At 37.9% G+C, this 12,783-nt stretch overlaps 1 protein-coding gene across 2 annotated transcripts in view; it reads left to right on the top strand.

Moving 5' to 3' along the window:
• Positions 1 to 12,783, top strand: part of stk10 (serine/threonine kinase 10) — a 65,966-nt gene that overhangs the window by 37,258 nt on the left and 15,925 nt on the right. The window contains exons 5-9 of one of the 2 annotated variants that reach the window (XM_048165433.1): positions 463 to 535; positions 3,132 to 3,326; positions 3,597 to 3,678; positions 7,771 to 7,911; positions 9,602 to 10,267. In XM_048165433.1, the coding sequence (XP_048021390.1) occupies positions 463 to 535; positions 3,132 to 3,326; positions 3,597 to 3,678; positions 7,771 to 7,911; positions 9,602 to 10,267 (1,157 nt within the window). The remainder of the gene's footprint in view (positions 1 to 462; positions 536 to 3,131; positions 3,327 to 3,596; positions 3,679 to 7,770; positions 7,912 to 9,601; positions 10,268 to 12,783) is intronic. The other variant, XM_048165434.1, reaches the window with a different exon arrangement.

The following is a 12,783-nucleotide window of genomic DNA, read 5'->3' on the forward strand; positions in this document are numbered from 1 at the left end:
TAAAGTACCACAGTTTGCCAAGAGCTGACTTATAATATTTCATTACACTTCTCTACTCAAGTCTCATTGGATTGAGCAATTCAGTGAGAGAATTATTTCCTCTGAATGCTGCTGAACATGTAACCGAATGTGTTGGTTAATGGTACCCCAGAATACCAGGCCAAGAGATACTAGAGTATCTGACCTTTACCACTTCCTGAGAGAGAAACGTTAAACATGCTCATGTGATAGAGATGCTGGTCATCCAAACATCAGATTGTCCTCCACACAAGTCATCTGTCAGAGCTGACACATAAATATGTATCCAATCCATGCATTTGCCATATATCACAGCTTCCACAAAAATATTAAGCAGCACAATTCAACAACATTGACGTCAAGAGTTTCAGAGGTTGTAATGTAACAATTTTGAAATCTTCATGTAATTCAACAACTCTGATTTGTTTTGTTTTTTTGTTACAGCGGATTTTGGAGTTTCTGCAAAAAATACCAAAACTCTCCAAAGGCGAGACTCTTTCATTGGGACTCCATATTGGTAAGTGCTAAAAATTCACTGTTTAATCACTTTGGGCAAAAACATATTGGGCTAATACAGTTTATGCTGCTTAAAGGTGCCCTAGGACGTTCTTTCACAAGATGTAATAAGTCTAAGGTGTCCCCTGAATGTGTCTGTGAAGTTTCAGCTCAAAATACCCCATAGATTTTTTTTTATTAATTTTTTTAACTGCCTATTTTGGGGCATCATTAACTATGCACCGATTCAGGCTGCGGCCCCTTTAAATCCTCGCACTCCCTGCCCCCCCGAGCTCTCGACTATAAAACAGTGCATAAACAAAGTTCACACAGCTAATATAACCCTCAAATGGATCTTTACAAGATGTTCGTCATGCATACTGCATGCATGCGTCGGATCATGTGAGTATAGTATTTATTTGGATGTTTAGATTTGATTTTGAATGAGTTTGAGGCTATGCTCCGTGGCTAACGGCTAATGCTACACTGTTGGAGAGATTTATAAAGAATGAAGTTGTGTTTATGAATTATACAGACTGCAAGTGTTTAATAATGAAAATAGCGACAGCTCTTGTCTCCGTGAATACAGTAATAAACGATGGTAACTTTAACCACATTTAACAGTACATTAGCAACATGCTAACGAAACATTTAGAAAGACAATTTACAAATATCACTAAAAATATCATGTTATCATGGATCATGTCAGTTATTATTGCTCCATCTGCCATTTTTCGCTATTATTCTTGCTTGCTTACCTAGTCTGATGATTCAGCTGTGCACAGATCCAGACGTTAATACTGACTGCCCTTGTGTAATGCCTTGAACATGGGCTGGCATATGCAAATATTGGGGTCATACATATTAATGATCCCGACTGTTGCGTAACAGTCGGTGTTATGTTGAGATTCACCTGTTCTTCGGAGGTCTTTTAACAAATGAGATTTACATAAGAATGAGGAAGCAATGGAGTTTGAAACTCAATGTATGTCAAATAAAAATAAAGAAAATAAGAACAAAAATAAACTACAAGCAACGGCACAAATAAATACAAGCGTGCAAAGATACGAAAAAAGAAAAAAAAAACAGTGCTAATTCTCTTTTGCATTTTCTTGTTCTTGAATGTGCAAGTGCATGCCGAGCCGCGGGTGGAGAACGGTACGGTTAGAATTTTTTACCTAGAATCATTACACCCCTAGTAGCTTCTGACAAATTCAAAACGTGCCATCATAGAAGCCGTCTAAATAAATTGTTTCAGTCAATGATTCCGGCCCTTCAATGTGGCCAAAACAAAACATTAATTTTCAGGCCAGTGTCTTTGGATGTTGACCCTTCAGTGAATCACTACAATGTATAATTATATTAAACATAATTAGAATAAATAATTACAGGTTTTGTGAGTTTGTTGCCATAAAGGTAATATAAATATGCTAATAGAGGTCTTGTCATACCCCACAGGACCTTAAAGCAATCATTAACTAGAGTTCAGTTTCAAAGTTCTAATATGAAATATCTGTCCTACCTTTGACCTTCCTTTGAGTACACACAGGAGCTAGTTGATATTAACGTCTCCTTATCTGACTCATGAACAAACTTTATCAGTTTTATCAATGGCTTGTAGTAAATTCTTTTAGTCAGTGGCTAAATATCTGCCGTCATTTAAAGTATTAGGTCACTTAAAAATTTGAATTTCCTGTTAATTTACTCTCCGCCATGTCATCTAAGATGTTCATGTCTTTCTTTCTTCAGTCGAAAAGAAATTAAGGTTTCTGAGGAAAACATTCCAGGATTTTTCTCCATATAGTGGACTTCACTGGGGTTCAACGGGTTGAAGGTCCAAATGTCAGTTTCAGTGCAGCTTCAAAGAGCTCTACATGATCCCAGACGAGGAATAAGAGTCTTATCTAGAGAAACCATTGGTTATTTTCTAAAAAAATATAAAAATTATATACTTTATAACCACAAATGCTCATCTTGCACTGCTCTGCAATGCGCCACGCATTACGTAATCATGTTGGAAAGGTCACGTGTGACGTATGAGGAAGTAACAATCCAGTGTCTTCAAAGCAAACGTGCAAAGACTAAGTCAAACGGCCTTTACAATAAAAGGTAAAACAATGATGTCGGACAATTTTGAAGATGAGATGGAGTTTTTCACAATACCGCGGTACTTCCTCTTACGTCACGCGTGACCTTTCCAACATGATTATGTAATGCGTGGAGCATCACAGAGCAGTGCAAGACAAGCATTTGTGGTTATAAAGTATACAATTTTAATTTTTTTTTAGAAAATGGCTGATTGTTTCTCTAGATAAGACTCTTATTCCTCGTTTGGGATCATGTAGAGCTCTTTGAAGCTGCACTGAAACTGACATTTGGACCTTCAACCCGTTGAACCCCAGTGAAGTCCACTATATGGAGAAAAATCCTGGAATGTTTTCATCAAAAACCTTCATTTCTTTTGGACATCTTGGATGACATAAGTAAATTATCAGAAAATTTTAATTCTGAAGTGATCTAATCCTTTTAAGACATGTTTCCTTACTGAGAATGTATTTGAAACCTTTCACTGGCTCTACTGTGGATCATTCCTGATGTACCTGCTCTGATATTTTCAGGATGGCTCCAGAGGTTGTGATGTGTGAGACCATGAAGGACGCTCCATACGACTATAAAGCTGACATCTGGTCACTGGGCATCACGCTGATAGAGCTGGCTCAGATAGAGCCGCCCCACCATGAGCTGAACCCCATGAGGGTCCTGCTAAAAATTGCCAAGTCTGAGCCGCCCACCCTGGAACAGCCTGCCAAGTGGTAAGCCACAAATCCAGGGGGCATGGGAGTGACCGCCCAAGATTTTAGTCACCGACTTCATTAGTATAAGATTCATTCCAAAGATGGGCTGTTCTCTGAGAATAGTTGTGGTTTTTTTGTTAGATTTATAGCTTTTGACATTTCTAGAATATGCCTGAATGTTAAAAAGGAATGGCCATCGAATGTTATATTATCACAGTATCATCATTACACATTAAGAGAGTGTATACCCCTCTTGGGGCGAATGTTGAAGTGTTTTGTATATTTTAGGTCAATGGAATTTAACGATTTCCTGAAAAAAGCATTGGACAGAAACCCTGAGACGAGGCCAACGGCTGCTCAGCTTCTAGAAGTAAGGAATTTCACACTTAAACTTGTCATAATACAGTATATTATAGTCCTGTGAAGCTTAACGTAAAGGCATTTCAAGACGGTATGTTCAAATGCACATGCGTGAAGGAAACCACAGCAGAACGTCTTATCAAGGATTTTGTCGCTTCCTGTCCCACTGGATAAAGGGAATTACAGCAATTTGCACTCTTCCTTTAGGATATTTCACCACCTCCACCCCATCAGAAAAAAAGAACTGAAGAATTAAGGAGTTTACAAAATGAAAAACATGTACAGTAGATGTGCTGTGTTGAAAAAGCCCAGAATAATCCAGAACTTGCTTCAAAAATGGACACTCGCCAAATGCCCTTTGAGTGGACTTTGGCGACACTTGCCCGTAATTTAATTAGAAACTGCAACAAGTCAATGACAGATGGATCATGTCACAACTTGCACATCACTGAAAAGCTTTTTGCTCACTGGGCGATTTACTTTCAAATATATTTAATATGAAACACCCATATTTATTATTATAACATTTAATACAATATTTGTAATTCCTTGATAAAATTACAATTAATTTGCGGCTGGTAAAGTCTTTCTCTGCCACTGAATATAAAGTAACCTCACTCTTCTCTTCTGATATCACTCTCGCTTCTGGGTGTTTCATATTACATATTAATTTAATGCTCTACTGCATACAAAGCAACCTGAAAGACCAGGTGGTTGATGAAGGTGAAGAAGGTAACATTGATATGCAGCACATCCTATCCTGCGTTGTATGCTAAGTTCATATATCACTGTTTTATCCTGAGTGGCAGACATTATCGCAAAGTCAAAGTCTTTATTGTCTAGTCTGTAGTTTGAAACGGTCATCCAAACCAAGGTGCAGGTCAAGAGACCTTAAAATACCTGAAATCGAACTGCATTATAGTCATTTTTGGGCATTATATGTATGTTCAGACACAAAACAGACTCCCTGCAGTTTCTTAAAAGTTTTAAAATGTCTTAAATTCAGTTTGATTAATTTAAGGTCATAAAATATCTTTATCGTATAAGCAAAATTAAATATCGACCCTCTAATTTGTATGTATTGATAGTAAATATATATATACAGTACAGTCCAAAAGTTTGGAACCACTAAGATTTTTAATGTTTTTAAAAGAAGTTTCGTCTGCTCACCAAGGCTACATTTATTTCATTAAAAATACAGTAAAAACATTAATATTGTGAAATATTATTACAATTTAAAATAACTGAGTACTATTTAAATATATTTGACAAAGTAATTTATTCCTGTGATGCAAAGCTGAATTTTCAGCATCGTTACTCCAGTCTTCAGTGTCACATGATCCTTCAGAAATCATTCTAATATGCTGATCTGCTGCTCAATAAACATTTATGATTATTTTCAATGTTGAAAACAGTTGTGTACTTTTTTTTTTCAGGATTCCTTGATGAATAGAAAGTTCAAAAGAACAGCATTTATCTGAAATACAAAGCTTCTGTAGCATTATACACTACCGTTCAAAAGTTTGGGGTCAGTAAGAATTTTTATTTTTATTTTTTTAAAGAAATGAATACTTTTATTCAGCAAGGATGCATTAAATCAATCAAAAGTGGCAGTAAAGACATTTATAATGTTACAAAAGATTAGATTTCAGATAAACACTGTTCTTTTGAACTTTCTATTCATCAAATAATCCTGAAAAAAAATATTGTACACAAATATTTTGTACAATTGTACACATTAAATGTTTCTTGAGCAGCAGATCAGCATATTAGAGTGATTTCTGAAGGATCATGTGACACTGAAGACTGGAGTAATGATGCTGAAAATTCAGCTTTGATCACAGAAATAAATTACTTTGTCAAATATATTTAAATAGAAAACAGTTATTTTAAATTGTAATAATATTTCACAATATTACTGTTTTTACTGTATTTTTAATTAAATAAATGTAGTCTTGGTGAGCAGACGAAACTTCTTTTAAAGACATTAAAAATCTTAGTGGTTCCAAACTTTTGGACTGTACTGTATATTAGATAAAACGTAACTTCTATTTACCCTGTTCATGTTTTATTTGTGCAGGTCTTAAAAAAAGTCTTACATTTGGAAATCAAACCCATGACCTTGCCGTTTCTAGCACCAAGCTCTACTCATTTTGTGCATGTAGTGTTCCTGTATCTTAGCTACTATCCAAGCAACAGTAACATGCTATTTTTGTATTAACTATGAATTAGGATGCTCTGTTCCTAACCTCTCATACAACCGCTGCAGTCTTTCTTCATTAGCTGTCATTTTTTTTTTCTTGACTGTCAGTAAGTTGCGGTCATCGGTGAGAGTAATTGATATTGCTGGCTATATGTTTTTAACGCTTGACTCCCCCTCACATACGCTCGGCAGCTGGGACACTTCAATTAAACAAGGTGCAACTCAGCTGAATAATAGATGAGAGCAGCGTTTCTCTCCATTACACTGGTGCTTTCACAGGTCAGCTCAAGTCCTCAGCATCTAACTCCGCTGATCTACTAATTGAACCCCAGACTCTCTGAAGAACATTCTTTGTTTTAATGAACTGCCATTTTTGCTGATTGCAGGAGTATTTCAAGTGCTTAGACAAGTACCACAACAATGTGAGAGTTCAACGACTGGCATTTCGGTCCAAACCACAAATATTTGACTAAATATAAGAGATAATCTACAGCTAGCTCTGCATTAAACGATTTTAATGCATGACGCGGAGTGCATTCAAATCATTTAAAGGGCTGGTTGATTATGATTTCACTTTTTTAACTTTAGTTAGTGTGTAATGTTGCTGTTTGAGCATAAACAACATCTGCAAAGTTACGACACTCAAAGTTCAATGCAAAGAGAGATTTTTAAGAACTACAACAAACGGCTGGTAGGGACTACATCGAGCTTCCCGGGTTTGTGACATCACTAATTCTAAAATTTACATAAACCCCGCCCCCAGAAACGTGCCATAAAGGGGGCGGGGCCATGTTGTGCTGCTTTAGAGAAGAGGAAGAGTTGTTGTAGTAGAGTGTTGTTGTCATGCCGTCATTTTACGCCGGACTGCTTCACAAACGAGGGTCAATTCAACACAAAAGATGAACATGACGGCACATGCTAGTGGATGAGTTGAATCAACTCCACAGCAACTACATCAATTTATCCACTAACCATTCAGAAACGTCTAAAAGTTGTAACTTCTTCCTGAGTCTCTCCATCAGTGTCGACTCCGGTTTGAACAATGTAAGGCTGAACACCGTTACTGACAATCCTCATTTTGGCTGCGTGAGATTCTCCAGCTTTGTTGTTGTTGAGCTGTTAAAGCTCCACCCTCTTCTGGAAAGGGGGCGGGAGCAGCAGCTCATTTGCATTTAAAGGGACACACAAAAATCGGCATGTTAAAACTTGTTAAATTATAACATATTAACGAATCTCAGGGGTTTTGCTGACAAAAGAGTTTTCTGAAGGATGCCTGAACTACAAATTATAATGTGATAATTATTTTCAAATCAGCTTTTCAATTTCAATGCTCTGTCAATTTAATTTGATTGTGATTCTTTACTGCTACTTTGATTCAGTTTGAGCCAACCACGACAATCTGATACAAGTTTTAGTGATGGTTCTCTTGAGTCAAAAGATACATAACTGAAATGAATTAATCTCACAATTTCTATTCTCTAGTTTAATGTGCATGCTTCTTAAAGGAATAGTGCACCAAAAACATGAATTTTGTCATAATTTAAGTCACCCTCATGTTGTTCCAAACACGTGTGAGTTTCTTTCTTCTATTGAACTCAAAAGAAGATATTTTGAAGAATGTTGGTAACCAGACAGTTGACGGAAGCCATTGACTTCCATAGTATTTTTTTTCCTTACTGTGGAAGTCAGTGGCTACCGTCAACTGTTTGATTACCAACATTTAACAGAAGAAAGAAACTCATACAGGTTTGGAGGGTGAGTAAATGATGACAAAATTATCATTTTTGGGTGAACGTGTGAACGTGTGCATGTTATTGTTCTGCACAGTTGAATAATTTTGGAGTTTGTATTATTATGAAGAACTCAGAATAATTTTTCCACGTATGTTCTGTGTTTCAGCATCCTTTCGTGAGTTCAGTAAAGACCAACCGTCCGCTGAGAGAGCTGGTGGCAGAGGCCAAAGCTGAGGTGATGGAGGAGATCGAGGACAATCATGAAGAAGGAGAAGACGAAGACCCTGCTGATCTGACTCCTGTACGGGTCTGACACTTCTCACTTATTGCACACTCCCAAATGTCTCTCTATCGTTCATCTCTCAGTTCACTCTGTGCTGATAGAGAGTAAAAATAATGCAGTGCTAATGGAAAAGAGCTCAGGGCGTAAAGAGACACACATTTGATTAGTGCTTTGACAACTGTAATTGTTATTGCATGGAAAGTTTATTCTACGCTTCAATGCAGGTGTACCTATGAAAGGCAATAACACTGCCGTACAGCACAACATGCCATGAATTATGCAGATATGTGCTCATTTAGGTTATGTAAGTACTCTTTATGTTGCTGCAGTGTATACGTGTATTGTATACAGTATGCACATTTTTATATGCGTAAAATACCCGGATAATGTCCTACATTTACCAAAATATGCAGTATACAACAGAGCACGGAGTGCTGTATCCCACAATGCAGTGTGCTACTTAACTTTACATTTCCAGTATGTTGAATTAATCACAGCCATGATTTTCAACTCTTGAGTCTTTCATGACTCTTCTGATTTTAAACTTGATGAATTTAACATGCAAAATAACAAGGTCACGTGACCTCAGTTTGTAACATATATAACTAATGTTTAGCGTTATATAAAGTAATATAAAGTCTTGTTTTCTGGGCTTATGCTTAAAACAATAACAAATATCTGTTAATGGGGTTTGAATTAAGTTGACTTAATTGGCAGATATTTTAATCATTTAATTTTTGTATTTTTGCTTCTTAAGTAAATGTATCTTGATTTAAGAATCTTAACACATTTGCACAAATACTTAGGAATATATTCACTTTTTGCAGTGCATGCAACAGTCAATGCCATCATTTTATGGCTTTTTTCAATTTAAGGCTTCTTCATTTTTATCCCTATAATTTAAGACCTTTTTTAAAGGCCTTCATTTGTGGAAGAGCAAATTAAGACATTTTAAGACCCCTTTTTTTTGCAGTGTAATCAGAATGTACAGTATAAGTTATTTCCATATTCTTAAAAAAAATGGTCTTAAAGTCTTAAATTTACCTTCATAAACCCTGCAGAAACTCTTTAGTTTTCCATTGAGGAACCAGCCTGACTCTTGTCTCCTGGGCACTGTGCTCCACTACATCTAAATCCCCCTCATGTCATAATGTGATTGTGATGTCAATACTGCTCGTATAATTTGACTGTACAAAACATGTGTCCCCCACCCAACTTTCACATTAGCGTCTCCATTTAAAGATCTATTGTAGGCTGTTGTGGTGGAATGGCACAATGGTACGAGTGTTTAAAAATAACTCCTAATACACTTCCTCTTCCACTTGTCATCTGGCCTTCAACCACATAAAAATGAAACAAAAGACGCCATCCACATTTCTTTAGAGTTAAATAAAGCACAGGACAATTAGTCCCTCTTTTCGGTAAGGAAACAGTTATAAGGGTGAAGGCCTGCGGTTGTGTCTCTGGCCTGCCGCCAACTTTAGCGCCTTTATTAACAGCTGTACATCATCTCTGTGTTTACTCACTCAATTTTAGTACAGGCACTAGAGACTTTCCTTTTTTATAAAAACAGCCATAGCATTTCTGGTTTACTCTGACCAAATATAAACCTGTGATGTTTGGCCTACATGTATGACCGATGGTACAGTATTTTTCTCAGAAGGAAGTAAATAAAATTGTCGTATAAGCCTCATTCTGTCTGTGTTTTTTCTAGGCTCCGGTCAAAGACCCATCAGAAACCAGTGAGACCAGTTTATATGGGGACCATCCCCAAGACACACCTCACACTGAAACTCAAATGGTGATTGAGGAGGAGCTCAGGACCCTCGTGCCCACCGAAACTCCTTTGAAAGAGCAGGAGGACAATCTCAGCGAGTTTCCAGAGGAAGATCATGACAAACCCGAGAGCGAGGCATCAGGCAAGGCCTCCAGCTCCGACTCCGGCATTGAGGATGGAAAAAGCTCGCCCACCTCTGAAGAGGACACCAAAGTGGTCGAGAGCTCTGAACCAGAGCTTCCTTTACTGAGGACAGCAGATCCTTCAGAGTCATCAGAATCTTCTTCAGACACCATGGAGCAGCCCTCAGCGGTGTCAGAGAAACCAGAGGAACCGGAGAAAGAAGCTCACAGTGGAGTAATGCCTAACCAGCAACCATGTACCGTGCTGGACCAAACTGAGTCCAAAGAGCCGGACAATCGTGTGTCTGTGGTGAGCGACAGGTCCTCTTTGGGTGGTGAGGATGCAGAAAGCTTGGTTCCTCACACAAATGGCAGATTATCAAAACGATACTCCGATGTGGGTAGTGAAAACATGGACATCAGCCTGAACCTGTCAGGTCATATGTCTGTCAACAAGGACTTGGGCACCATCACTTTATGGGTAAGTCTTTGTTTAAGGGTGTGTTTACATGACACTGATTTGATCATTCAAACACAGCAATCGTCACTCATGCAAGCAAGCACTGATTTTCCTTCAAATTTTGGCTTTTGCCGGTGACCTCCATTAACTCGAGTGGGCTGAAATCATGTAGTGTGTGGGTGGCATTAGTCGCACCGAAAAATTTCGTATCAAGTCCTGGGAGATCACTATGTTTTAATAGAGATTACTGGACTTCAGCAGATATGCCCGATTTATATGAAAACGTCTTTACACACACTCAGGGGGGTGTTTACACGACACCGTTTTAAACTAAAAACAGAAACTGTTGTTACTACTGTTAAGTAAATTTACATCTGCATCACTACTCAAACTCAATGCTTAAATGTGCATTTCCAAGAGACAAAACTTGTAATATATAAAATACAAGGCATCATTATTGTTCTCTTGCATACTTATTATTATTCTTCTGGACAAAACTTTGGCACGTAACTCTTCCTGCACCGTTTGTCGTAGACCCATGAATGAGGTGTCAAATCGACGGCTTATTCAGGAGAGGTGTGCTGTGATTTTTGTAAGTGATCGGACCTACGATGTTCACACAGTGGACGAAAAAGCGGGCAAAAAAATCCCATAGACTTACATTGACGAATGTTCGTGAATCTGAATCTCAACTGTAAAATTCACACATACACACACACACATATATGCAGGGTCTTAGGAACACTTTCTCTCTCTCTCTCATTCTTGAACTCTCTCTCACACTCATCTTATCAGCCAATAATGACCTAAAATGTTCATAGCAACACCCTAGCAACCACTCCATAGACTTCTATTGGAAAAGGATGAGAGGAATATCACTGGATCAGAACATTGTAGAGACAAGGGGTTTGGCTCTTTTGACTCAGACTGGAAAGTATTCTTCACATATCACCCTGGCAACTGTCTAGCCACACCCAGCAACCATTTAGGGCACCCTAGCAATGTATGTAATGAAATGAATAAGCCGTATCTCAGTATCAGAATATTGTAGAGACATGTGGGTGGAGTCTTTTGACTCCAGCTGTCAGCAGGCTTTATGCATTTGTATGTATTGTCCCTAACAACCATTTAGAGCACCCTAGCAACCATATAACATCATGAATATGGTCAGAACATTATACGGATTTATGGATTTGCTCTGGTTTAGCGTCTGCCTAGTGCCGAGTTTTGCCACGGCAAGCACCACTCACATTTACTTCAGAAAATTTACATTTCTAGTTTAATGATTGTTACTGCCTCAAACCCCAACCCCCTTCTTATTCAAGCAAACCATAGAAACCATCTGTAGAAACAGGTGGTACAGGTGACACTGCTCTTAAATGTTAGTCTGTAGTGCTGCATACAACACTAATGACACTAATACTCTCACTTCCGCTCTCATTCACTGTGTGGTCCTCTGTTTACTGTCTCTACTCAGTTGGGCCACAGTAGAACAGAGCCCTGCTTATGAGAGCTAGTGGAACGTTCTGGAGCTTTGGGCGGGTAGTGCACACAGTAGTACAGTGAAGGTACAGAGCTCAAACAGGGTGTGGACCTTGTCAAACAGAGCCGAGTCTGTCTGCAGACACCACCAGAAACCTCTCCCATCCAAATATGCCTTACTGCATCATGCCTGAACTCTCTGTACTGTTAGGTGGAGGGATGTATTTAAAGTGTGCATCTGAACCTTTGATGTCTTGTGTATCTCCAAAGCCCCATCAGAATGGCCCTTCATTGACACCAAACCAGAAATGTGTTGGACTTTGATTAGCATTGTCAGTAAAATAGTCGTTACTACGAAGATTCACTAAAAAACTAAAAGTAGTTCTTAGAAAAGATGGAACGGACAATTTTAGATTTATAGATTGCTTTCCAAAGTATCTTGGGGAAAGTCCTTGGAAAAGAGCTTGGCCAAGCGACAGCCCTGTAATTTTTTGACAACCCTACAATTTAAGCTGTAATTTTTATTTTATAGGTTTAACAAAGCAAAATCTTGCCAAACATAGGAAGTGTTTCCAGGTATCCCTGAAGCCTGCTGAAGTAGTAAAATCTAAATTATTTGTGTAGTGCTTTTGACAATACACATTATTCCAAAGTCATGTTAATGTTTATAGTATTTTAACAACATCTTCATGCCGTTTAATCACATTCAGCAGATTAGAGCTGGGTGAGAATGTAGGTTCATTTTTGTGATGATACAAGCTCAGTTGAGATATTTGAGTAAACTGCATGTATGCGGATGAATTTGGATATGCTATATATCCAACTTTGTGTATAGAGCTCTGTGATAATACAGTTTACATTTTGCAATGATTTAAACAATGACACAGTTGAGATTTGCTACGATGTATAAATCGCTTTATGTGAGTTTACTGTATGAATGCGGGTAAAGAATGTACTATATATCCAACTTTTAATATATGGCTGATAATATAGTTTACATTTTTGTGATGGTTAACATAAAGTACTGCCTGGGGTAAACATAGCTCTGAAAATTC

This window comes from Megalobrama amblycephala, linkage group LG18 (genome assembly GCF_018812025.1).
Source record: "Megalobrama amblycephala isolate DHTTF-2021 linkage group LG18, ASM1881202v1, whole genome shotgun sequence".
NCBI lineage: Eukaryota > Metazoa > Chordata > Actinopteri > Cypriniformes > Xenocyprididae > Megalobrama > Megalobrama amblycephala.